This window comes from Mustela nivalis (assembly GCF_964662115.1).
Source record: "Mustela nivalis genome assembly, chromosome: 13".
NCBI lineage: Eukaryota > Metazoa > Chordata > Mammalia > Carnivora > Mustelidae > Mustela > Mustela nivalis.
The window spans coordinates 44320042-44344231 of NC_139032.1; the positions used below are offsets into that span (position 1 = coordinate 44320042).

General features: G+C 41.7%; 1 protein-coding gene across 2 annotated transcripts in view; it reads left to right on the forward strand.

The window, feature by feature from the left end:
• The window catches only part of LOC309846444 (ADAMTS-like protein 1), a 393439-nt gene that overhangs the window by 202465 nt on the left and 166784 nt on the right, over positions 1–24190 (forward strand). For both annotated transcript variants that reach the window (XM_082695353.1, XM_082695354.1), the window contains one exon: positions 390–519. In XM_082695353.1, the coding sequence (XP_082551479.1) occupies positions 390–519 (130 nt within the window). The remainder of the gene's footprint in view (positions 1–389; positions 520–24190) is intronic.

Below are 24190 nucleotides of genomic sequence, written 5' to 3' on the forward strand. Positions count from 1 at the left end.
CGCTTGATTTAAAATACAACATATAAAGGTCTTGGGTCATTTTTTTTTTCTCACCCTCCTCTCCTTCTGCATTAAATTATCACTTCTCAGCTTTGGCAGCCATATAACTTTAGTGGCATTTTCCTAAAGCATTTCATGAGTCCTGGTGCAAGTTCTCTCATGACAGATGTAGGCCTCCTCAAGGAGCATGTTTACAGATGCCATAGCTCACGAGTACTTTCTCCCCGATGGAGCAACGCCTGACAAGATGGGAAGCTCCGGGGTTCATGCTGCAATCTCTGACATGCAGCCAGAGTCTAACCATCACAGAGGCCTCCCACCAGCTGCCTGTCCACACTTCATAATCCCACTCACGCCCACTCTGGCCTGACAGTGTGATTCGTGTGCAGGTGTCCAGGAGGCTGTGGTGAGCTGCCTGAACAAGCAGACAAGGGAGCCTGCTGATGAGAACCTGTGTGTGACCAGCCGCCGTCCCCCGCGACTCCTCAAGTCCTGCGGTCTGGAGCCCTGCCCGGCCAGGTAAGGGGGCACTACGCCTACCCTGCCACCCAGCAGCACGTTCCAAGGGAGGTGTTGTCCATGGGCAAGACCAGAATGCTTATTCAAAACCCAGTGTTTTGAAAACCAATTAGCATCAGTTCTAACTTTTAGTCAAATCCACTTAAATGTAATTGAAAGCAGGGCTTTGGAACTCCAGCCCCATGGTCAGGCTCAGGGTCCAGAAGGCTCTGTGCACTGAAATGAGTCCCATGGCGTGACCGGAACGTGCACGTGCCACACTGCCAATGTCTCCCAAAGGGGATGGGATGCAACTGCAGGCTTCAGGGTCTCTGCCACTTTCAGGCTAGCTCGCAAGCCTAAAACACCATGGTGATGGATTGGCTCACGGGTTGCCGGGCGCAAGAAACTGGAATGACTGGGTGGTATAATGGATCCACCGTGAAATCTGTATGCACACAGCATGCAGATTCATTATAGCATGCTCTCCAGTGTATGTGTGTCAGTCTGCATGCATAAAATCAATTAGAGCATTTCATTGGTCGGTCCTGCCTGGGTCCCCTTTTTACCCAACCTTGAGTCTTAGCTAATCAATCCAATCACTGTTTAGTCCACACAATTTTATGCTGTCTTGAGAGACTAGCCTGCAGATACTTCTTTGGAACAAATCTCTGTGGAAGCTAAACCATGTTATCGATGATTCTGGTTTCAAAGGGAGAGGTTTCAAGAACCAGAGCCAGACATTCAAGTCTGCTGATGGGATGAAGACTGTTATAAGATGTGACCTTATCTTATGAAATGAAAGGGAATGCTGTTTCAGAACGATATTTCTTCTACTTCTTCAAAGTAACACAGAAGAAGTAATGTGTTGCCTTCAGGAACTGACAATAATTTGCAGATGTGGCTTATTTCTCAGTCAACAAAATGCCTTCCTTTGACACTTAAAGGATACAGACTGCAGGCCAGATCAGGATACTTCTGCTGGTCACCAAGATGCCCCATATATTGATCTGAATGGCAGGCTTGGTGTCCCATTCTGACCCAGAAAGGAGGAGAGCCACTGGGGCCATCTTCTCCATGACATCCAGAAAAGCCATCAGCCAGTAAAATAGAGTCACAGGCTAGATCCAGAAAAAACTAGATCCAGTGCCTAGAATCCTGAGAAGCCTCTTTCCTATCCATTTCACCTGGTCCCACATCTCCAACTAACCTCACCATTCTCCAGTTGGGCGGACCTAACTGCCCAGGCAAGGGATACAAACCCCTTCTGTTTGACTCCATTCTCCCCAGATCAGAAAAAGCCGAGTGGTTTTGGCATGGGCAGCCTATAAGGGCCTTGCATAGGGGGTCCAGAGCTTTTCCTCTGAGCTTCATCACCCACCAGCTTGCATTGAGCAAGATGGCTGCCCTTTCTGTTTCCACATGTGCAAAACAAACAGGCTGTGTCTGAGGTCACCACATCCTGCTCAAATATCCCATGACTCTTTGTTAGTCTATAGGCAGACCCAGCGGACAGCTACTGCCATGGGCTGATAATTGATGTCATTTCTGTTCCGCTTTTTTACTGTCACTTAAAAACAAGCCTAAGTGTCTAACCACATTCTGGGGTTGTAATGACATCCACATGCGGTGGTGGGCTGAGAAGTCAGCACCCAGGACCAGCTGAAGATCTTGTGGGATTTGCAGCCACTAAACCCAGTCCTTCCCGGGCAGCAGAAGGGATAGGACACAAGGTGTTACTTCCCATCCTCAAAGTACTGACCACAGTTAAATTAGATGAGCTTAATTTACTCTATGACCTTTATACTGACTCCAAGACAAGAACTCTTGTTAGGCTAAACTTTATTACATTTGCTCCAGATAAACGCAGTGCTTTGATCTCCCACCAGCCAACTGTCAGACTGACACGCAAGACCTCTCCTACAAGGCACAGCCAGGGGTTTCTTGGGCGAACCATCCACAGCTGAGTGTGTGTAGACTGATGCTAATTAAAACAACAGAGAGGGCCAATGGACAGTGGCCTGAGATGACTCACTCTCTTCATCTCGTGTTAAAGAGCCAAAATCAGATTTTCATCTTAAAAGTGAGAGATGAATGGAGGTGCATCTCCTATTTTGGTATGATGCTGGGGGAAAGCCATCTCTCATTCAGAAAGTAGGTATGAGATGTACACAGAAGGGAAAAATGGGTTTGGTAGGGACATAAGAGTGCGTTGTTTTCCTAAGCACCTTCTAGAAGGTTCCGTGGTTAGTAATTTAAATCTTTAATTCACAGTTCTTATTGTGTACAGATGAGTGTACCCTGCACATTTTAGGGTGTCCTCTGGTGGGCTCTTGGTCTGTATCGATATCCATGTGTTCAGAACACCATAGCATTTTCGCTGGGACAAACAGAAATTATGTTTCTAGTCTTGGTCACTACATATATGTCTCTGAGAGGCGGCTGCTGGTTAAGAGTTGAGGCTTTCCCAAACAGTCGTCAGGGAGCCACTTTTCCTCTCATGTGTGGTCAGAGTTCTCCAATCACATGAAGAATGCCATAGGCCCAGAGGGTATGTGCCATCTGGGCTATCTTTCTAAGATTAAATGTACCTTCTCCTGACTTTAACTCTGTGTGGATGACTAGGCTGGTATCAGAAGCGTGTGTCCAACTTTCTCCAGGATTAGACAGATACAGTCTTCCACCCAACTCTCCACAGCAATTAGGGTATTTTCAAGATGGAGGTATTCTGATTGTTCCAGTGTGTGTGTGTGTGTGTGTGTGTGTGTGTGTGTGTATGCGCGTGGGCACTCGTCTGCTTGAACATGCATGAACATGGACTGCCTCCATTTCTATGGCGCTTTAAAAAATCGTATTTACCTGTTGAAGAGGACTATATTTTAAAGTCATCCCTATCAGCTCTAAGTCCAAATCCTCCTCTCTGTGGAACGAGGAGCTAACATAATGTTTGACACCTGGCAGGTGCTTATTAAGTGTTTATTGAATACATGAGCATAACAGACTGGACCACATGTATAAGGAGTAATATTTAGATCCAAGTATTAAGATAGCTGGGAAGACACCAGTGTTCTGTCTCCTTTTCATCGACCTACCCCCTCTCTTCCACCCACTAGATGATGCTGAAAGTGCCATTATTAGAGTCCCTTCTATAACTTTAAGGCTTTAAATACCAATTGAAAATATAAATAGACTTGGGAAAAGTAATCCTTTATGTTAGCAGCCATGGATAGCAAAGTCTTTCCAAAATAAGAGTAAGTGGGCAAAGTCTAATGGAGGAGAGAGTGGACATAACGGAGGTTGAATGAATTGTTAGCATTACCCAGGGAGTAGTTTGTTGGGAGAGATGGAAAGTAGAATATCTCCATTAACAACCTTGCCTAAAATTGGCAAGAAGGAAATAGGACCATTTTTACTCATGATCTGACAAGAATACTGCATCAACATTGAGAGCAAAGAGGCTATAATTACAAGGAAGAAAAATTATTTTGGTTACCTTTTCCACCATCTGAGTAATTTGTGTCTAGAAGCCCCTCCATTTGTTCACCTTCATGGGTGGGTTTGACCAGTTTACAGGAGAAATGTCCAAAAAGGAACTAAAGTCCATCATTAGGAAAGAGGTTGGCCTCCTTTTCCCAATAAGAAAGCTTTCTGAATATTGTAATTATAATTCACTTTACATGAATATTCTCATTCTTTAAAAGTCAAGCGTAGCAGAAGTAATCAAGGAAGGAATCTCTCCTTTTCACCACCATGCCCTTCAGTTCCAGAACCTTCTTCTCCCCAGAGATAACCAGTTAGTGATTTGGTACATATCTTTCCAGACCCTTTTCTATGAATATATATGCATATATGAACATGAACAGATACATACGGTTTTCTTCCCTTTGGATCTTATTATATATATTTCTTGACAACTTGATTTTTCTGTCCCATCCATGAGACCACTAAAATAAAAACTAGAAGATGGAGTTTGACCTGTATTCAGACATGCTCCATTATGTTTAGCTACATGACCTTTAAGAGCTTCTATACATTTTGGGCGCCTGGGTGGCTCAGTGGTTAAGCCGCTGCCTTCGGCTCAGGTCATGATCTCAGCATCCTGGGATCGAGTCCCGCATCGGGCTCTCTGCTCAGCAGGGAGCCTGCTTCCTCCTCTCTCTCTCTCTGCCTGCCTCTCTGCCTACTTGTGATTTCTCTCTGTCAAATAAATAAATAAAATCTTTAAAAAAAATAAAATAAAAAAAAAGAGCTTCTATACATTTTTAGATCCTCAGATTCTTTATCTCTAAGATAAGATCATATTAAGAACTCAGAAAAATTCTCTTTTTATTCTCTTTCATTTATTGGCAAGATATACTCGTAATTTGAAATAAAACATCATTTTTTTAAATTTCAGGACTTAAATTTGATTAGATTTTCTCTCTTATTCAACTAAGTCTTAATAACTAAGTTTTACTGGCCATCTTCCTGGTTTATACTAGCAATGACATGAACAGCCCAAGGAAAGCCAGAAAGCACTACCTTTAAAAAAGAGAGAGAGAGAGAGAGAGAGAGAGAGCATGACTGTTATTAATTATAAGCATTTGATAGCTTGGCCAGTGTGTGTTGAAAAGATTTGGTAAACGTATGTGGAGGAGGGGAAAGAAGTAAGCAATGAAAGCCAGATGGCTGAAAATGAAGGAAATTCCAGGCAATTTCTGCAGCTTTGTTCTAACATACTTTTTAAACTAAACTTTTATTTCTGTGCAACAGGGAACAGCTGAGTGGTGCAGAATAGATAAACAGTGAAGGGAGAAAAAAAGCCCATAATTCCAGGAACAGGACTTGGTTTCTGCCCCTTGCCCCAACCCCGGTCTCTTCTCAGACCTGGGGTTGTTCCTCGAACCAGCAAGAACTATAAAAGAAGTTTGAGAATCCCTATCTGAGACGAGAGAGTTAAGAAAAACGTCTTAAAGGTCACAGAGTCTCCTCTTTAAAAGCAAACTTCAGAATGCCTGTTTTATTATACACTAACAAAATCCATGCGTACTAGCAGCAAATGATTTCCAATTTCTAATTTTCTTTTATATTGGCCGAAAATGGCTAGAGCAGAAGGTGTTGCCTTTTTTACACGACAGTGTTTTAATTTATTTGATGGGGCTTTCAAAGTTTTGCAGGCACCTTCCCCTTTGACAACTTGTTTTAAGGGTTACTGTTTCAACATGCTCTCCAAATATCGGTTTATCTTCTGCTGTGTTCCCAAAGTTTCCATATGCTGCCTTTTGGCTCTGTCCATACCAACTTGTAAGCACTTAAAGCAAAAGCACACCAAAGCTCACTGGCGTCCACAGAAATTGAGTCCAGATTTGGAGGCCATATTCAGGCGCCTTTGGAGAGTTAGTGCTATTACTATCGTCATCCTCATTGGTAACTCCAGATGCATAATTACACCGTCTCTCTCTTTTCTTCCACTGATGGACAAGTTACAACAGAGGAACCTTCCAAGACCTGTTTCTTTACTATTGGACCTGACTGGCCCAATGGCAGCCTCGGTTATTTCTCTCCCCAGGAATGCATTGGCCCAGTGATCAGAATCATTCCCAGCAGCATTTTGACATCAACAAGGATAAACGTCATATGTATGCTTACCTTTGGGCTTCAGTCTCCGTTTATGAAGAGAGCCCTTTCCATGGTTACATATCACCGGTTATATCAACCTCCAACCTCCATGAAATTAGCTTTGATGGTATTAGAAACTGTTTTGCGTGCAGAGATTTAGTGCGTGAATCTGGGCTAAAAATCGAGGGTTCAAATCTACCTTCCCATCATGTCACCTGAAAGCACAAATGACTTGTTCTAAAAAGATAGAAAGATCAGCTTTAGGAAAATCCTTTCAATTAAGTCCTAAAAGGGAAGCTTTCCTGGTTTCTTAACATCTCTCTAATTGGACAGCCCTTCAGACCTCATGGTTCTGCTGGGTTCTGGGATAGTCCTTATACAGGCCATTGATTGAGGTTAGCCATCTGCACACACACACACACACACACACACAGGGCAGAAAATGTTTTAGATCCCAATTTAGTAAAATGAACATGCACTAGGCTTCTTCAGGTCCTACAGTCTGCTTGTATTTGGATCTCAGAAACGACTAGAAGACAAAATCTGTCACTGGTTCGTGGAGGAGAAAGATTTCAAAACAGTAACTGCTGTGAAGGAGGCAAGCACAGGGTTCTGTGGGAGCATGAGGCTGAGGGAAGACTTCCTGGAGGAGGCAACACCTGTGCTGAATCGTAAGATATAAGTAGGAGTTGCCTAACGCGAAGAAGAGAGAAGAGAGATGTTGCAGGCAAAAGGAAAGCATGAACAGGAAGGAAGGGCAAGAGTGGAAGCTGGTATTAGAGGGTAGGCAGGGGCCAGATCCAGGATAGCCTGATAGGGCAGGTTAAGTTGTTCAGACTTTAAGTCCTAGAGGTAATGGAGAGCCATTGAAGGGAGTTACGCAGGGAGAGCAGAATAGTCAGATGCGCTTAGAGAAAAATTCTGTGGGGCTGCTCATCCGACAGAATGGTGGCTATCTTGGATTTTATGACCAGCACCTGCACTTTTTCTCCTGTAGAGTCACAAAGAGTATGCTCTATGTGAGCCACACTGTCACATTTTCCCTGAGAGTAATAATGATCTCTTGCCTGGGGTATGTGAGCATTTTCCTGTGCTCTCAAAATCAAGCCAGCGTGGTGTGGACTCAGCCTGTCCACCTGGCAGAAAGATAGAGCCCCGGGCAAGGGTATCATGAAGGAGGAAATGAGAGGAGCAGCTGGATAATCCGTAGGTCCTTTGAGATCTAGCATTGTGTGATCCTTCGAAGGTAATCATAATTATCCAGAGAACCGAAGCTTTCCAGGAACAAAAAAGTGAATTCTAGTAGGAAAACACCTTGAGTCAAATTTAAGTTTGAAGATAAAGCCTCTTTGTTAGTCAAAAAAAAAAAAAAAGGAATTGGCCTTAACTGTAAATTAAGGAGCCATGAGAAGTCTATAGGGAAGAAGACTTACATTTCCACAAGAAAAATGTAGGCAAGTGCAACCAGGCAACAAAGATGGCTGAACACTGAATTGATGAGCATTTTTAAAATATTGCAGTGGTGTTTGTCCATGTGTAAAAGAACAAAGTATTCTGCCTCCTTCGGGTTAGAATTTTATAGTGCCCTTCAAGATAACTAGAATTTCTCTTCATTCAACCTCCATTAAACAAATCTATTGAATACCTATTTTGTGCTGGGTGTTGTGTTGAGGATACAGTGATGAAAACACCCACTCTGTTCCCTGAAGCAGAGTTAGGGGAATGGTCCTGAAGAACCCACTGTGTACTTCTTTTTTTTTTTTAAGGTTTTATTTATTTATTTGACAGACAGAGATCACATGTAGGCAGAGAGATAGGTAGAGAGAGATGGGGAAGCAGGCTCCCTGCTGAGCAAAGAGCCCGATGTGGGGCTCGATGCGGGGCTCGATCCCAGGATCCTGAGATCATGACCTGAGCTGAAGGCAGAGGCTTAACCCACTGAGCCACCCATTGTGTACTTCTTATCATGGCTACTTTCAAGTGCTCCTTCTAAAGATGGTCATTAAACTAACCTCCTCCCATGTTCTTCACTGCTCCAAGAGCTGACGTATCTGAATCAGTCATCAATCCCGTTGCGTGTAAGACCATGAGGATGGAAATATCACCACCTGATAGCTCCCTGTTGTAGATATGGTGATGAAACACTGGAGTTTCACAGTTCACAAACCTTCCAGCTTACAAATCAATCAACAGCTGTAGAGTGGAAACTCCCAAAGTAAATCTTTTTCACTTTTTTTTTTTTTTGCCTTTTCTTATAAACCAGTGTTTCTAAAGTCTGAAGTAATAATTTAAGGGCAAGCAATAATTTGGCCAACACTTGAATTGAGAATTATTGCTGCCTAAGTGTACCTGATGCCTTCTTTGGAAACTTTGAATGAAGGCCTCATGTGCAATTTGAGATGGAGGGCTTTTCTGTGACCTTAGCATTAGAAATCTGCTATGTTATTATATTCCTTAAACTTGGAAAACAAAGAAGTAAGAAAAAGACTTAAGAAAGAGATAGAGAAAAAAAAAAAAAAAAAGAAAGAGATAGAGAGGGGCGCCTGGGTGGCTCAGTTGGTTAAAGCCTCTGCCTTCTCCTTCAGACTGAGGAGGAGAATGCCCTGATTTGTGCCCAATACACCTGGGGGTTACAGTTGAGAAACAGTTCATCCTCCTGAAAACCTTGTTCTTGTCATGGCACCAGCCCAAGGTCAGGCAGTTAGGTTATCTGCCACGGTCTGTCACAGAGCAGAGCCCAGCCAACTTTCCTGTGGTGAATCATTGTTCTTTCAAACCTGTCTTTACCATTCCTTTTTTTCTTCATCATTTTGTCTAATTATCCTTACTAAACCTTCAGGGAATTTCTGTATTTGTGTTAGTGACACACTGAAGCTTAGAATGATTGCCTTTGGATTAACAAAGCTCCCAGACCCACCAGATGCTCCTTGGTTTCTCATGGAGCTTTTTATTTCACTTACTGAGCGACTATCCACAGGCCGTCAGCTGCATGCTAGAACAGCTGGATGTGGTGTGTTCTCTGTACACTGGGTCCTCAGTGGGTGGGTCCTCAGTGGGTGGACGTAACTGCCTTCCTAGCTGGCCAAAGACAGCGCCTCAGGTGATTCAAAGATCTGAAAATGGCCTCCTACCCTGATTGCCTCAAATCTGGCACTTATTCAGCTATCTTGATGGTGTGAAATAACAAAGCCATGGTTTGCTTTGATGGTGTACATGCCTCTGGGAGAGGTAGCTCATAATCATCTTAGCATAATTTTTTTTTTAATCTTTCCTAAGAAGACTCTTGGTACCCAGGGAACTTGACTTCTGGATAAGAACTAAAAGGAAACTTGGTGACGCCAAAACCCAATATTTCCTACCAGGAAGAGGAAGACTGCCTGGAATAAGGGAGAAATCATAGGTTTTGAGATCAGATAGATGTTGGCCTCCTCGTTTGCTTTGTGGTGTTAGGCTGGTTACTTTAACCTCTCTAAGCTTGGTTTGTCCTTAACTGTAAAACAAAGATCATTGTCCAAACCACAGACAGGGCTTGTAGAATGATCATATGTGTAAAACACTCAGCCAGTTCCTATGTCATGTAATAGAGACACTCAAAAAAGACAGGAGTCTTCCATACCTCTTAAATCTCTATGCAGGAAACCATACAATGTACGAAAGTCTTTGTATTCATTTTATAGTTGTTATAGTTTATTCCTAAACTTTCTTAACCAGCAAGCCTAGGAGCAGAGTAATGGGGAGGGTATAGATAGAACCTGAGACAAGCTGAGTTTCTTCAGTGGCTCTGGAACAAGAAGCAGAGAAGCTGGTTCTCATGGATTCCATCAAGCCTACCAAAGGCAGCAGCTGTTCATTTAACTTGAACACCCAATCCAGTGAGGTATGTTATTTCTAAGAATGGTAACGGGATGATGAAGTGGGAGCAGGGAAGATAGAGGCTAAATATTCGTAAAAGCTAATGTTCTGTATGATATTGTTATTGAAAGCAAGTCAGGCCCATGGGTAAGGGAGGTGTGAGTCCTAAAAAGGAGCAGCTGTGTCCTTATGGTCGGAAAAGCCTTTAATGAGTCAGGAAGAAATCAGGAAGCTTGTATAAATGATGTTATTCCTAACCAGTTGTCTCTTCAAATACTTGTGGGAGAGGGAAGAAATAGAAGAAGAAAGAAAACTTAAAAAAAAAAAAGTAAAGAAAAGAAGTAAAATCCAACCCAGGGTACAGATAAGGTGTAGGGCATCTTGTGCCCACATCCTTGCTAACTTTCCCAGACCATCTTTGAGCAATGTAGGCTTTCCTGAACAGCTTCCATTTGGGGGAGCTTACAATATACCAGACACTGTTCTTCACTTTACGTACATTACTTTGTTTAATTTTCTGCATGGTTTTGATTACTATTCCTAACCTAACTTTACACCCGAGGAGACTGAGTCTTTAGAAGGATTATTTAACTAGCTGGTAGCAGGTTCAGATTTGGAACATGTTTATTTCCAGAGCCATGTTTATTTCCAGAGCCATTACTAAAGAACTTGTGATTCAGTCCTTGCCTCTATTAATGATGTTTATACATCATAAAAGTTATGATGTATAACATCCATTCTGTCCTTCCATCCCTCCGTCCATCCCTACACACCTCCCTCCCTCCATCCATCCTTCCCCTACCCTATTCTACACATGGGAAGTACACAGTGAAAAGAACCAGTCCTCTTTTCCCATAGGAGGTTATAACCTAGTGAAGAGCATCCAAAGAAGTTAAGAGGCTCTTCTTTCTTTAACTCCAGCAGATAACCTTCATCTCATACTCTCAATTACTAAGGGTAGAAGTAGACTCGCTAGTGCTTAAGGGACAGCAAAAACTTTATTACAGCACACACTTCTTGGGGCAAAGCCAATATATAGAAAATAAAACAAGCTGAAAGAGAGACTGAATAGACCTAAAGTGAATATCTTAAAATCCAGACTGTGTCATTAGACAAAGCACTCAATTCCTTAAAAATAATAATAATAATAATTATAAGGGAATACTAACTCATCCAGAGAGATGCAGTCTGGACTTATGAATCTGGAAGCTGACTGGCTATTTTGGAGCCTTGCATCTTTGCTCTGCCACTAACAATTCGCTGGCTCAGTTTATGCTTAGTTGATGGCCTTTTCATGTTGTAAAGGACCACCACCATTTTCTCTTATACATGTGTATGCATGTCTCTTTCTCCACTGCTGCCCTGGGTCCCTGACTCCTTTCTATGGCACTGTCTCCTCTGACTCTTTCTGAGCACCTCTTTTCTATACCAGACTTAACTCTAATTACCTTGCCTTCTGACTATCCAAAATCCCAGATGACCCTTCTCTACCACTTGGGCAGGGCTGCAATTTTTTCAACCCTTTTTCTCCCACCCCCTTTCCATTTATTTGGTTCAACTCAACTAAGAATTAGGAAAGCAAAACTACTTAAATTAATTCACACTAAAGTGTAAGGGGCTGTTCCCAATCATTCATTCCAGCCTTAAAAGCATGGGCCTGGGAGTACAAAATCTGAGATAATATCAGGTCATACAATTTACTCACTCCTCGGCCTTGGCAGATGGTTTAACTTTCAGAACTTCCATTTCTTTATCTTTAACTCTTAGGTAATTGTTGTGAGGATATGTATATTAAGTGCTTAGCATAGTACTGGGCACATATTAAGTACTCAGTAATTAGTAACAGGTGTTAGGTGTGTTTTTTTCTGATAGATGGGCTCTCACCTTTTTCTTTTTTTTCCCCTAAAGGAAGCAGAGACAAACCTGCCTAGGCTGAGCCACAAAGACCTGACTGTATGTTATTCTAAAAGCTCCAGCCCCTGGGGAGTGGGTACTTTCTGCTGGGTAGGGGAAAAGCCAACTCAGTTCAGCAAATATCTGTTAAATTCTTGCCCTATTGTCAGGTCTGAAGGAACAAACACATCTAAGACTTGATCCTAGGGCTAGGCACTAACATTTGTTGGTGGCTAGCACACAAACAGATCATTACAATGCAGTCATAATGGCCATGATAGAAATTGAAGGGCTGTTGTATGGGAGCTGTAATAGGAGTTACTGAATTCAGATCAGGGAAGGGCACTCAGGAAAGATGACCACTGAGCTGAGTCTCTTGTTCTTACAGATGTTTAAGTATTTTTTCTGAAACTCTAATTAAATATGTAATTGATATACTACTTGGATATTCCTTCTAAGGTCCCGATGCAGGCATTTCAAAGGCTTTTGGGGCTGTTTTGTGTCCTGCCTTTCTGTCCCCTTTCAGTCTTCCAGATAAGCCTAAAATGCTTGATTCCTCCATATTATAAGAGTGTATCTGGTGGTTCTCAATTAGTTACCAGGGAGCTGATACATTTATGTCCCAGAACCACATAACATAATAGCAATGATACCAACTGTTTAAAATAGGCCAGATTAATTTCCTGCCAGCTTTATTGAATCTTTGTCCCAAGGGTAATACTGGAACATGAAGTCTGATTATTTTTCTGTAAGTTGCATGTCCTCTCCAAGGTACCATGCTGCCCTCAGACAGACCCTGATGGCTCAGGATTTTTGAGAGAGGACCTAGGACATAAGGCATTGTATTTGTGTGGGATCTTCAGACAATGGTGCAGAACTATAGACAACAGAAGGACCACTCACTATGTCTCATACAGTCTCTGCCCTTTCCCTCTGTTGTACACTCAAGACGAAGAACTCCTGGGTTAGATAGTTTTACAAAGTTCTCTGAGTTCTGTGCAACTTGGCATTGTGTAAATACAAGATACTGAGCTATTACTCTCTGCTATTTCTTCTTTTAAGCCACCGCTTCATCTCTTGTCATGTGAGATATTCTAGAAGGTTGGTTTTCAGGGCCCCACTGTCCAATTGGTCCTCCAAACACTTGCGTATGGTGCAGATGCCATCAGAAGATTTGCTTAGCACACAGAGACAGCAGCATTATGGAGAAACCTCAGTTTGGGAACTGGCCCTCAAATTGTTTTTGTGATTTAAGGAGTAAAGACAAGGGAAATTTATATTCTGGACGTGGCAAAAGCCCACATGCCAAACATGGGTTTCTCCTTTATTAGAGTGAAAAGTGTATGTGGGAGGACTCTGTAGATCATTGCTGAATATGCCCAGGGTGCTCTTGGAGAAGCTGAATTACAGTTCCTAGTGCTAGAAAATGAACCTTACACGTCACTGATGGATTTACCAGGGAAATTTCCTGGAATTAAAAATATCTCTGTGGGTGGTCTATTGCCCATCCCACCCCTCACCCCACCACACTTTTCCTGCCTCACCTCCTTCCCCAGACTAGCAACCAAGCAAAATCAAAGATTGCAATGCCCATGGCGTGTCCAATTTTAAGCTCTTTTAAGCCGTGGAAAATCACAGAAGGAAACTGTTATAAGCCAGGTATTTATTGATGTAAAATTCACCACAACTAGACAGATACCATTTATCAATGCTCTTTTTGTGAGGAAAATGATGCCAGAATTATAATGTGGGGGAGAGGCTGATAGTGGAGCCAGATCTTCCTCACTAGATGCACCCCACGGTCAAGCTCAATTTTGTGGTATTTTTTTGCACTAATGGTGGGTGATTTGTTTGCAACAGGGGGAGACAGTAAGATGACAGTTGGGGGGCCAGAAAAGTTTCCATTTCTCTCCTCTCTATCCTAGGTTACCTGTTAGACATTTCCATGGGCCTTCTGAAGGCACAACCCAGGCACACCTAGAAACAGCTTCGTGAAAATGGGCACCGTCATGTACTTTATCCTTAATTTAATGGAGGTTGACAATATAACCGACCCATGGTGGAGTGAAGTAAAACCACATGTGGGCTGGATTGACCCTCCCTTGATCTAGAAAAGAGAAGTGCTGTTTTTCAGCTCACCCTTGCATACTTTACTCCTCCAGGAGGGAAGCTCTGCAGGACAACATTGGCAAGAGGTAGACTACTTTTCACCACACATGGTCTTGCTGCAGCTGTGTATCTATCTAGGTCTAAAAAGTGGGCTCAGGGATTGTATCCCTTTCTCCTGACATATAGAAAGGTGGTGTGTTGAAATCTTGTGTACTTGGTTATGATATATGGTATCTTGCCGCATCTTTTCATACTCGAGTGTGTAAAATTCCTTTCCATCATCTCTCTGAGCATAAGTGAACACTAAATGTAAACCTGTCCCACCAGCCAGTTCCATAATTGTTTAATTGTTTGCCACCTATCACATTTGAGGACCTTCCAAACAGACAAACTGGTGTCTGAATTGGGTGGGTCTTTTGAGCATGAAATGTATCCATTTGTTCACAAAGAACTCTCTGGGCCTGAAGAATCAATTGAAAAGATGAAGCATGGGTTGGGTTTCTACTCCAAATCACCATGCCCATGGCAGATAATGCTAAGAGGTCAAGAGACTTCAGCATTAGTCCATAGCATTGGGAATCCATGTTTGTTTGTTGTCACCAGTTTTGCCAACCAGTTATTAGAAGCTAGGTTCTCTCACTTTCAGTGACTGAAAGATCACAGTCACTTGAGGAACTTGGTGGACATCAAATTCTCATCACTTTCTGGTCTGTCCTATTAGAACTTTTAGTACCAAGAGACCATAGGGCTTTATTCTTTGCACTCTAAAAAGCCACAGAGTGAAAAGGAGTTGGGCTGACAGATTTGTCTAGAATCTAAAAATTTGATAAGTGAGTCTCCCTTGGTTACTGGGGTTACAGAATCCCAGAATGTAAGTTGGCCCAATTCCCATTATTTTACCTGTGAAGAAAGTGAGGCCAAAGGTACTAAGTGACTTGACCCAGTAGCTATGCCTAGCAGAGCTCAAACTAAAAGCCTGAATGATAATGTTTCTCAACTTAGAACTCAGTGTTTACCATGAACAAGTAGAATCCAGAAATTGATATTGTGAATGAGAATTTAGATCTAGAGCCAGACTTCCTGAGTTCAGACTCTGGCTCTACTACTTAACAACTGTGTTCTTGAGCAAGTCACTTTACCCTCCCCCCAATCCTCGTTTCCTTATCTATAAGATGAGTATAAAATAATACCTACCTCAGGGGTTCTGTGCAGCTTTGATGGGTTAATATATGTGAGGTACTTATGTGAGTGCCTCATTATTGAAGAATAGATTCATCTGTGTAAGCGTTTTCCAGTGCCAAAGATACACTATAGGAAGGAATCAGGTGACAGAATAGAGGACATAATATACTCTAAACTAAACTAAGAGAGATGGACATAATATACTCTAAACTAGACTAAGAAAGAATTCTTTTTCTCTTTATCTCATTAGCACTGTATTTTATATATAGCTAAGGAGATACTAGTTACCTCAGGTAAAAATCTTTTATCCTTTCCGAAGATACTGGTATCAGTCAATAAGAAGAACATTCCTTCCTCTTTGAGAGCGAAGAGCAAAGGATAAGGGGTTAAGAGGGATATAAATGGAGAAGGGGGAGAAAAGTCCACTGCATTCATAGAGCTCAAGGATTTTTCTAGTAATTTAGTATGAATAAATAATAACCAAGAATTAGGAATTCAGTTGACCTTCATGTGGCACAATCTTTTGGAGCTCATGGATTCCAGTGTTCCTACTCAGAATTTACTTACTGGGTTGCCCCACTATTTCTCTTTTCCCAGCTGGGAAAATGGGTGGCAGGCTCTGAGGATCTGAGGACAGCTAGAAAGTTCTCTGTGGCCTGGGAAATGTTGGGCTACATGAAGCTAACCCCTTAATTATCCTAAGTGTGGGATAAAGCAAGTACAACCAAATGGCAAAACAGTTCCTCTAATTTGGATATAGTAATAGCAGTAATTCCAATGAACCACAAAGCCATTTCTTTCTGTTGGCCTCTGCTGGGTATGAGAAACAATGACTACAATAATACTGATGCCAGCTGCTAGGTGGTATTTTGCTCCGATCACCTGTACAAACTATAGGCTAACAGGTAAGAACACAGTTTAGAATTCTAGAGGCAGAATTCTTAGAGTTGAACCATGGCGTGTGTGTGTGTGTGTGTGTGTGTGTGTGTGTGTGTGTGTGTATAAAATAAAAGTACTTATGTCTTAGTTGCCATGAGGATTAAATGAGTTAGATCACGTGAAGTTCTTAAAACAATACCTAGTACATAATAAACATCCCAAAACTATTGGAAGCTGTTTTTGTCACTGTTGTCCCATTTTACAGACATAGATGTTGGCATTCAAAATTGCTAACTTGCAAAAGGTTATAAAACACAGGTAGAAATATGCTCCAACCCTAGTCTGCTGGAATCCACAGTCTGGATGGGTCTGATTCCTTGGCATTATGTTCGAGGGCCTCCTACTCGATGAACATCAGTCAGGGATTTAGGGCAATTCGTCACTAGTATTTGGATCCAAGTGAGTTTAAAAATAGTGTTCCAGGGATGAAAGTGCTAGCAATAAATGAGCATTGTGGATAATCAAAAACAAATGAGGGGTTTAATAAGCCAATATAAATCCTAATGTGTGGATTTAAATTTATTCAGACTTTAGCCTGATAATAATCCCTTAACTCACCCTGAGATAACAAAACATCAAAGAGTGAAACATGCGTTCTACTTGAAGAGATCTTTGAACCTAAGTTGAAAAATAATTTTAGGTCGTTTTTGTGTGGTCTCTTATGAAAACATTTGTGAAAGACCTCACTCTTGCTCCTCAAGTAAACAGCCTTCAGGGCTGGAAAATGCACGAGTTGCTGTTCTCTATGTCCTATGGGGGGTGGAACATCTGTGTGTGTGTGTGTGTGTGTGTGTGTGTGTGTGTGTGTGTGTGTCTTCCTCCCCGTCCCAGCACTGATGGAATGAATCACACCCTTCATCTATAGCAGCTGCTTCCTCTTCCTCAGGAATCAAACTCTGAAGACTGAGACAGGGAGATCTCTCCAGGGGAGATGGCTCTATCTTTTGTTTTCCTCTGTCAAGCTAGGTTTGAATGGAATTTGAGATCTGATTAAATACAGTAGAGAGCCTCCTTGAAGCACTGCCTGTGTTCCCCTGTGCCACTGGCCTATTGGAATTCTCACCAAAGCCTGATAACCCTTAGGATGGATGGGAAGGGAGCAGGCTGGGCACCTATTCAGCAGCATCCTTTGAGCTGTGAATTTGAACTGTGCTCAACTTAAGTCATCTTTGTCACTGGGGCATTGGCTGCCCACAGTGCCTCTGTTTCGAGGCTCTGTTACCCACCCTATACTTACATCAAGGAAAATGAGAGTAAGAACCAGAGTTTTCCAAGGACCTCCTAGTCTTTCTACTCTATCTTCTTCCAGCCCCAAGCATGGAAGTAGATAAATTAGCATGCCCCAAGGGCATCGTGCTTTCCCACACCTCATTCTTCCTGGAACACCCTGTTTTTACCTCTACTTTGCCCTGGCCACCTCTTACTCTTCAAGTCTCAGCTCAGATATCACCGCCTTCAGGAAGCTTCCATGACTCTTTGTCTTCCCTCTTGGCCCCCAGTCTATATTATTATACTTCCCTAATGTTCCTATTTATCTGTTTCATTCCCATAGACCCCATAGAAATGCGGTCTGTGTGTGTCTCATTTCTTCACATTGAACCTGGCCACAAAAAATGCTTAAGAATCACTAGTTGAATGGGGGCTTAAGTGAGTAGAAGAAGAATCAATGAAACAAGATGGGATTGGGAGGGAGACAAACCATAAGTGACTCTTAATCTCACAAAACAAACTGAGGGTTGCTGGGGGGAGGGGGGTTGGGAGAAGGGGGTGGGATTATGGACATTGGGGAGGGTATGTGCTTTGGTGAGTGCTGTGAAGTGTGTAAACCTGGTAATTCACAGACCTGTACCCCTGGGGATAAAAATATATGTTTATAAAAAATAAAAAATTAAAAAAAAAAAAGAATCACTAGTTGAATGAATAAGTACATGAACAACACATATTGTCATGTCTTGTAGTTGTCTCCAAAAGCCCTTAAGGTCAAGAATTTTTTTGGACTCTGTGTCCCCATCATTCGGCATAGTATTTAGTACACAGTACATTTTCAACAAATAAACGCATGGCTGTAGGCACACATACATGGGTGAATGGCTGAGTACATGGGCAAAAGAAAAAATTCAGTCTACCAAATCGACAAAACAAGTATGATGAAAGGAAAGAAGAGGCAGACTCTTGCTGGAGATAACAGAATCGGGTTTGCACATCCTGATATAAAGGACTGACCTTCCCAGGCATTTGCCTTGCAGAGAAACCCCATCAGTATCCATGAGTATAAATGTCCAGAAAGGTTTCTGTTGACAGTATAAACAAATGGATTACAACTGCTCAAGGGAACTGACTCCAGGAAGTGTATTCGTTTGCTGGACTACTGTAACGAAGCCCCAGTAGCTGGGTGTCTTAGAAGAGCAGAAATGTACTCTCTCACAGTTCTGGAGGCTAGACATCTGAAATCAAGGTGTTGGCAGGGCCAAGCTCCCTCTCTGTGTCTCTGAACCTGGAGGGGAGGGATCCTTCCTTGCCTCTTTCTAGCTTTGGGTGCTTTGTCAGCAGCCTTTGGAGATCATTGGCTGGTAGATGCGACTCTAATCATTTTCCATGTCTGTCTCTGTGATCAGATCTCCCCTTTAGCATTGGTGGTCTAGTGGGGAGCATAGCTGCCTTCTAGATTTCCCCTTTTTATAAAGAGCCCAGTCAGTCATGTTGGTTGAGGACCCACCTTAATGACCTCATTTTAACTTGATAACGTCTGTAAATACCCTATTTCCAAAAAAGTCATATTCTGAGGTCCTGGGAGTAAGGATTTCAAACTTACCTTTTTGGGAGGACATTATTGACCCATAATAGGGGTAAAATCCATAATTGAGGACTTTTAGTGAAGAATGTCACCTGCGAATCAGCAAATAGATGGAGGCCTTTATGGCCTGATTTGATGGAGACCAAACAATTCCCTTAACTCCAAAATACTTGATCCCAACTCTTAAAAGCCTTCTATTCTATTTGGGATGATAACTAGAGAAAAATATGTAAGCCAATAGAATTCCATCAGATAAGATGCCCCATCTCTTAGTGTTCTTGTATCACGACGTAGTCAGCGTTGTAAAATATAAACAAGGGTCAAATGAGGTTAAATTTGATAGAGTTGCAAAGAGGGTATAGTCAGTATGGGTTGGAATCAGAAACTTTCCCTGAAGAAGAAGGGCTTGAATCATACCTTGAGACAGGTACATGGACAGCTTTCTAGGCAGAAGCTGGAAGCAAACTCACAGGTAGGAAAAGGGAAAATGGTGTGTTGGGAAGCCAACACATGCTTAAGCTTGGCAGAAGCTTGCTTTATTTGAAGGAAGTAATCTGCAAAGGAAAGGAGTTCATTTAGTGGAAGACCTTCAGGTTGGATGTTAATTTATTAAGGATGTTAATCAATTAAGATAAAGTAGAGAGAAATAGGAATAAAACCCAAAAGATGGTTAGAGGACAAAAAAGAAAACATTTGTATTTATGATCTAAGAAAGTCCTCCTCTGATCTGTCCACAAGGAGAACAAGCTTGCAATTATTTTTAGTAAGAAATTTCCACCTAGAATTCTAAGCAAAGCAAAAATCTCAAACTTCCAAGGACAAGAGTGATTATGTGGCTCATAATCCTCCAACCTGTTTCCCGGCAACTCCTATCTGAGCCATAACAGCCAGCAGAAATTCTTTCATTGTAATGTGCAATCACCTAGAAGACAGGGTGATCAGAAAATGGGAAGTAGGGCACCTGGGTGGCTCGGTCAGTTAAGGGTCTGCCTTTAGCTCAGGTCATGGGATCAGGTCCTGCATGGGGCTCCCTGTTCCACAAGGAGTCTACTTCTTTCTCTGTCCCTCCTCTCACTCATTCTCTCAATTTTCTTACAAATAAATAAAGTCCTTTTTTTAAAAAGGGGAAGCGGGTGCCTGGGTGGCTCAGTGGGGTGGGCCTCTGCCTTCGGCTCGGGTCATGATCCCGGGGTTGGGGCATCGAGCCCCGCATTGGGAATCTCAGCAGGGAGCCTGCTTCCCTTCCTCTCTCTCTGCCGACAGTGGAAGCTCATAGAGGTCTTAGGGGCATAGGAGGAGAGACTGAAGATACTCTGTACATTTGGGCCAAGCTTTAGATCCATTTGCCATTTGATATGCTCCATAAAGAAGGTATGTTTAAAGCAAATGGCATGGTAGTAATGAGATAGTAAATCTATACGCTGCTGCAACCACTTTTTAAGGAACTAATTTAAAAAAAAAAAAAAAGACTTGACAAAGAGTTATTTGCAACGTTGATAATATATATATATATATATATATATATATATATATATATATATTTTTTTTTTTTTTTTTTTTTTTTTTTTTTTTTTAAAGAACTGATTTGGAAGGTAAGGCAAACTGTCCTGGTTAAGAGTCATTTTGACCACATGTTTTCCAGTGGAAATGAGGGCTTTGCCATCTCAGGTGTTTGGTAATCCTGACTATAAATATTTTTATGGAGCCAAAACCTCATGCCAAACCAGCTGACTTCCAGGAGAAGCCTGGCTGTATCTCTTGTTTCCTGAGCTCTGCAAGCTACTCTTTTACAAAGAGCCCTGATTCGCATGGTACTGTTTATCATATATGCTTTTGGTTAATTTTTGGTCTATAAACATATTTTTACTCTCTCTTATCTAATGCTTCCTTTGATCTTTTCATTTATCTTTTCCTCGGCCATTTGAAGGAATTTTCTAAAATACAGAGTTTGTGTGTGAAGCTAGCAAATCCATCTGCTATGCCATGTAACTGTTTTTCTAATCTTTTCTATCTCCTTGCCTGTGACCTTCACGATTCCCTCCTCTTGTCCTTATCAGGGTAAGATTAAGCTGAGTTCCCTTCCCAGCTTTGGGGAAATCACTTGTCTCTTTGAGCCTCAGCTTGCTTATCTATGAAATGGATATAGTAATGCTTGTTTTGAGTACTCCTGAGGAAGAAGGATCAAGCAAGATCACATAGATGAACAGACCTTGTGGATTCCAATTAGCAATATCAACGTAATTGGTTATGAGCTCCATGCTGCCTGTCTTCTGAAATTCTGTAGTACTTGTGGTTCAGCCAAATGGCTTAGCAATTAGCTTGTTGCATTGCTATCATCCAACATTGCTTGCTATGTCTCCTGGGCGTTTGTCAGTTCCATCTTTGCTGAAAGCATGTTGAAGGTCATGAGCATGTTTCCCACATCCGGATCTGTCACACTGCTGAGCCATGAAGGCTTAAATGATAAGTTAATGCAGGTAGGTCACAAACGTCCTTTCCCTCAGTTTCCATAACATATGGCTACTCTATCTGATTCACTCCAGGAAGAGTTCTCACTCTACTCATTTAATCTCTATCCTCACAATAATCACCCATGCATTTATTACTTATTATTATTATTATTATTTATTATTACTGAGTAATAACAGTCCATATTAGCTAATGTTTAGAGAGCCCTTAATCTGTGCCACTCTCCTGATGCTCTTTTCATAGATGTTCTCATTTAAGCTTATAACAACCCTTTGAAGTGGGTATTGCTATTATTCTTATTTTATTTATTTTATTTTATTTTATTTTTATTTTAAGATTTTATTTATTTATTTGACAGACAGAGATCACAAGTAGGCTGAGAGGCAGGCAGAGAGAGAGGAGGAAGCAGGCTCCCTGTCAAGCAGAGAGCCCAACGCAGGGCTCTATCCCAGAAGCCTGGGATCATGACCCAAGCTGAAGGCAGAGGCTTAACCCACTGAGCCACCCAGGGGCCCCAGTCTCATTTTAAATATAAGTACATCGTCAAGTAACTTACCCAAGGCTGTGCAATTACTGAGCGGCACAGTACAGTTCATTCACGAATAATCCAGTTCCAGAACCCAGAATCTTCTACATTATGCTGCAATGCCACCGTGAGCCTCTACAATGAGCTGGGCACAGCAGTGGTGCTAGAGATATTAAGATGACTAGGCCACAGCCATTGCTGCCTTTGTGGAGTGCAATCTAGTGAGAGAGATGGACACATAGATACCTACAATGTAGTGAAGGTGAGTCTAAGGGCAGAAAAGAATGCCTCCAGGAGGAAAAAGACAGTAGCATGCTGCAGAGGGAAAGATCTAGCTCTGCCTCATGGGAAGGAGATCCAAAAAGGACTAGGAGGAGGGTAGTGTTTAGAATTTAACCTGGGAGTCAGAAGAGTTTGCAAGCCAGAGAAGATGGGTATTCGTCTGCTGGTACTCAGCAAGGCTGAGTGCAGGGGGGACCTGAGATTAAATCAGAAAGGTCTATTCAAAATCCTTTGGGAAGCACACTACAGGCAGTCAAGGAATTGAACCCGGGCTTGTGGATAACCAGGAGCCAATGGATATTTTTTATAACTTATTTTTAAATCATTTTAGCTTTAGAACATGTTACAAAAATCATAGCACTCTCTTTTACCAATTCCCTTGGTTCCATAGTCATTAACAAAATAACAGCATTATTTTGGAGAAAAGTTTCAGGTGATATACCATTGCATTTCAACACTTAAGTGTTTCTTCGTAAGTACAAGGATGCTCTCCTAAATAACCAGAGTATAACCATCAAAACTAAGAAATGGCATTAATTCATCATCACCATCCACCAGCTGTCCCAGCAGTGTCCTTTACTGGTCCAAGATCCAGTTCAGGGTTCCATGTTATGTTTGGTTGGCATTTCTTTTTGGACTCTTTATATCTGGGACAGTCTTTCCTCATCTTTCATATTCTAGATATTTTTAAAAACCATATGGCAATAACTTTGTAAAATGTCACTCATTTTGAGTTTGCTTGATGTTTCTTCAGGATTTTTTTAATTTTTGACAGAAGTGTGCTGCATCCTTCTTAGTGCGTGGTATCAAGAGACAATGAATGATGTTACGTCCCATTCATTTCTGATGATGTTAACTCATTATTTGGTTAAGATGATCTCAGCCAGGTTTTCACTGTAAAAATAATAAGGACATTGCACTTATTATTAGTAAATGACAAATAGGTATCTTTACAGAGAGATCATCTGAAACTAAGTTAATACTCTATTCCTCATCAACCTTTTCCTGACCAGCATTAGTATTCATTAATGGCTCTTGCCTGAATCAGTTATTATTATGGTTGATAAACAGCAACTTTCTAAATTCTATCTTCTAGATTATTAATCTAATTTTATTATTAATGATCTAGATTATTAATAGGCATTCTTTAAGATACAGCTTTCTTATCTTGTTTATTTATAAACTTCTATTTTACTCAAAAGATTAAAATCCATTACTATCAAATTGTCCTGGACATGGCCGGTGGGAGCCCCTTCAGACTGGCTTCCATGTCCTTTTGACAGAAAAGCCATCATTCTTTGAACACTTCCCAGTTTTCTGACACAAGATATTCTAGGCTCACTGGGGTGCCTGGGTGGCTCAGTGGATTAAGCCTCTGCCTTTGGCTCGGGTCGTGATCTCGGGGTCCTGGGATCAAGTCCCACATCGGGTTCTCTGCTTGGTGGGGAGCCTGCTTCTCTCTCTCTCTCTGCCTGCCTCTCTGCCTACTTGTGATCTCTGTCTGTCAAATAAATAAATGAATAAAATCTTTAAAAAAAAAAAAAAAGATATTCTAGGCTCACTTTTCTATTTCCAATTTCCCTGCCCTGGAGCTATTTCTACAGGAACTAATTCCTTAGTAGAGAATGCTATTTATAATCCAAAATCTGGGCACTTGATATACTTGATTTTACTGAAATGCCATTGCTTTTAGGCCTCTCAGCAGAGAGATCTAAGAAGTATTCTATGTGCAGTTACATACATTCATTTGTATCTGTTGATATGACAGTGTCTATCTGGGTACCTGTCCGTTTGTTAAAAAGCATGAGTTCATACTGCTTGCAATAGCAATCCAATTCCACAAGGTTTATCCTTCCCCCTTTCCATATTTGCAACTTCCTTCTCTAACAGTAAGAAATGGGCCTCCCACTCCCCTTCATGTGTTTATGTATTTGTTCTGTCTTCCCTGTATGTTTGATCTCCAGGTACACTGGCCCAGTGCTAAACTCTGTCACATACCAGTGAACAGCTCCACACTAAGCCTCAGGCTAAAATTCAGTTCCTACAAA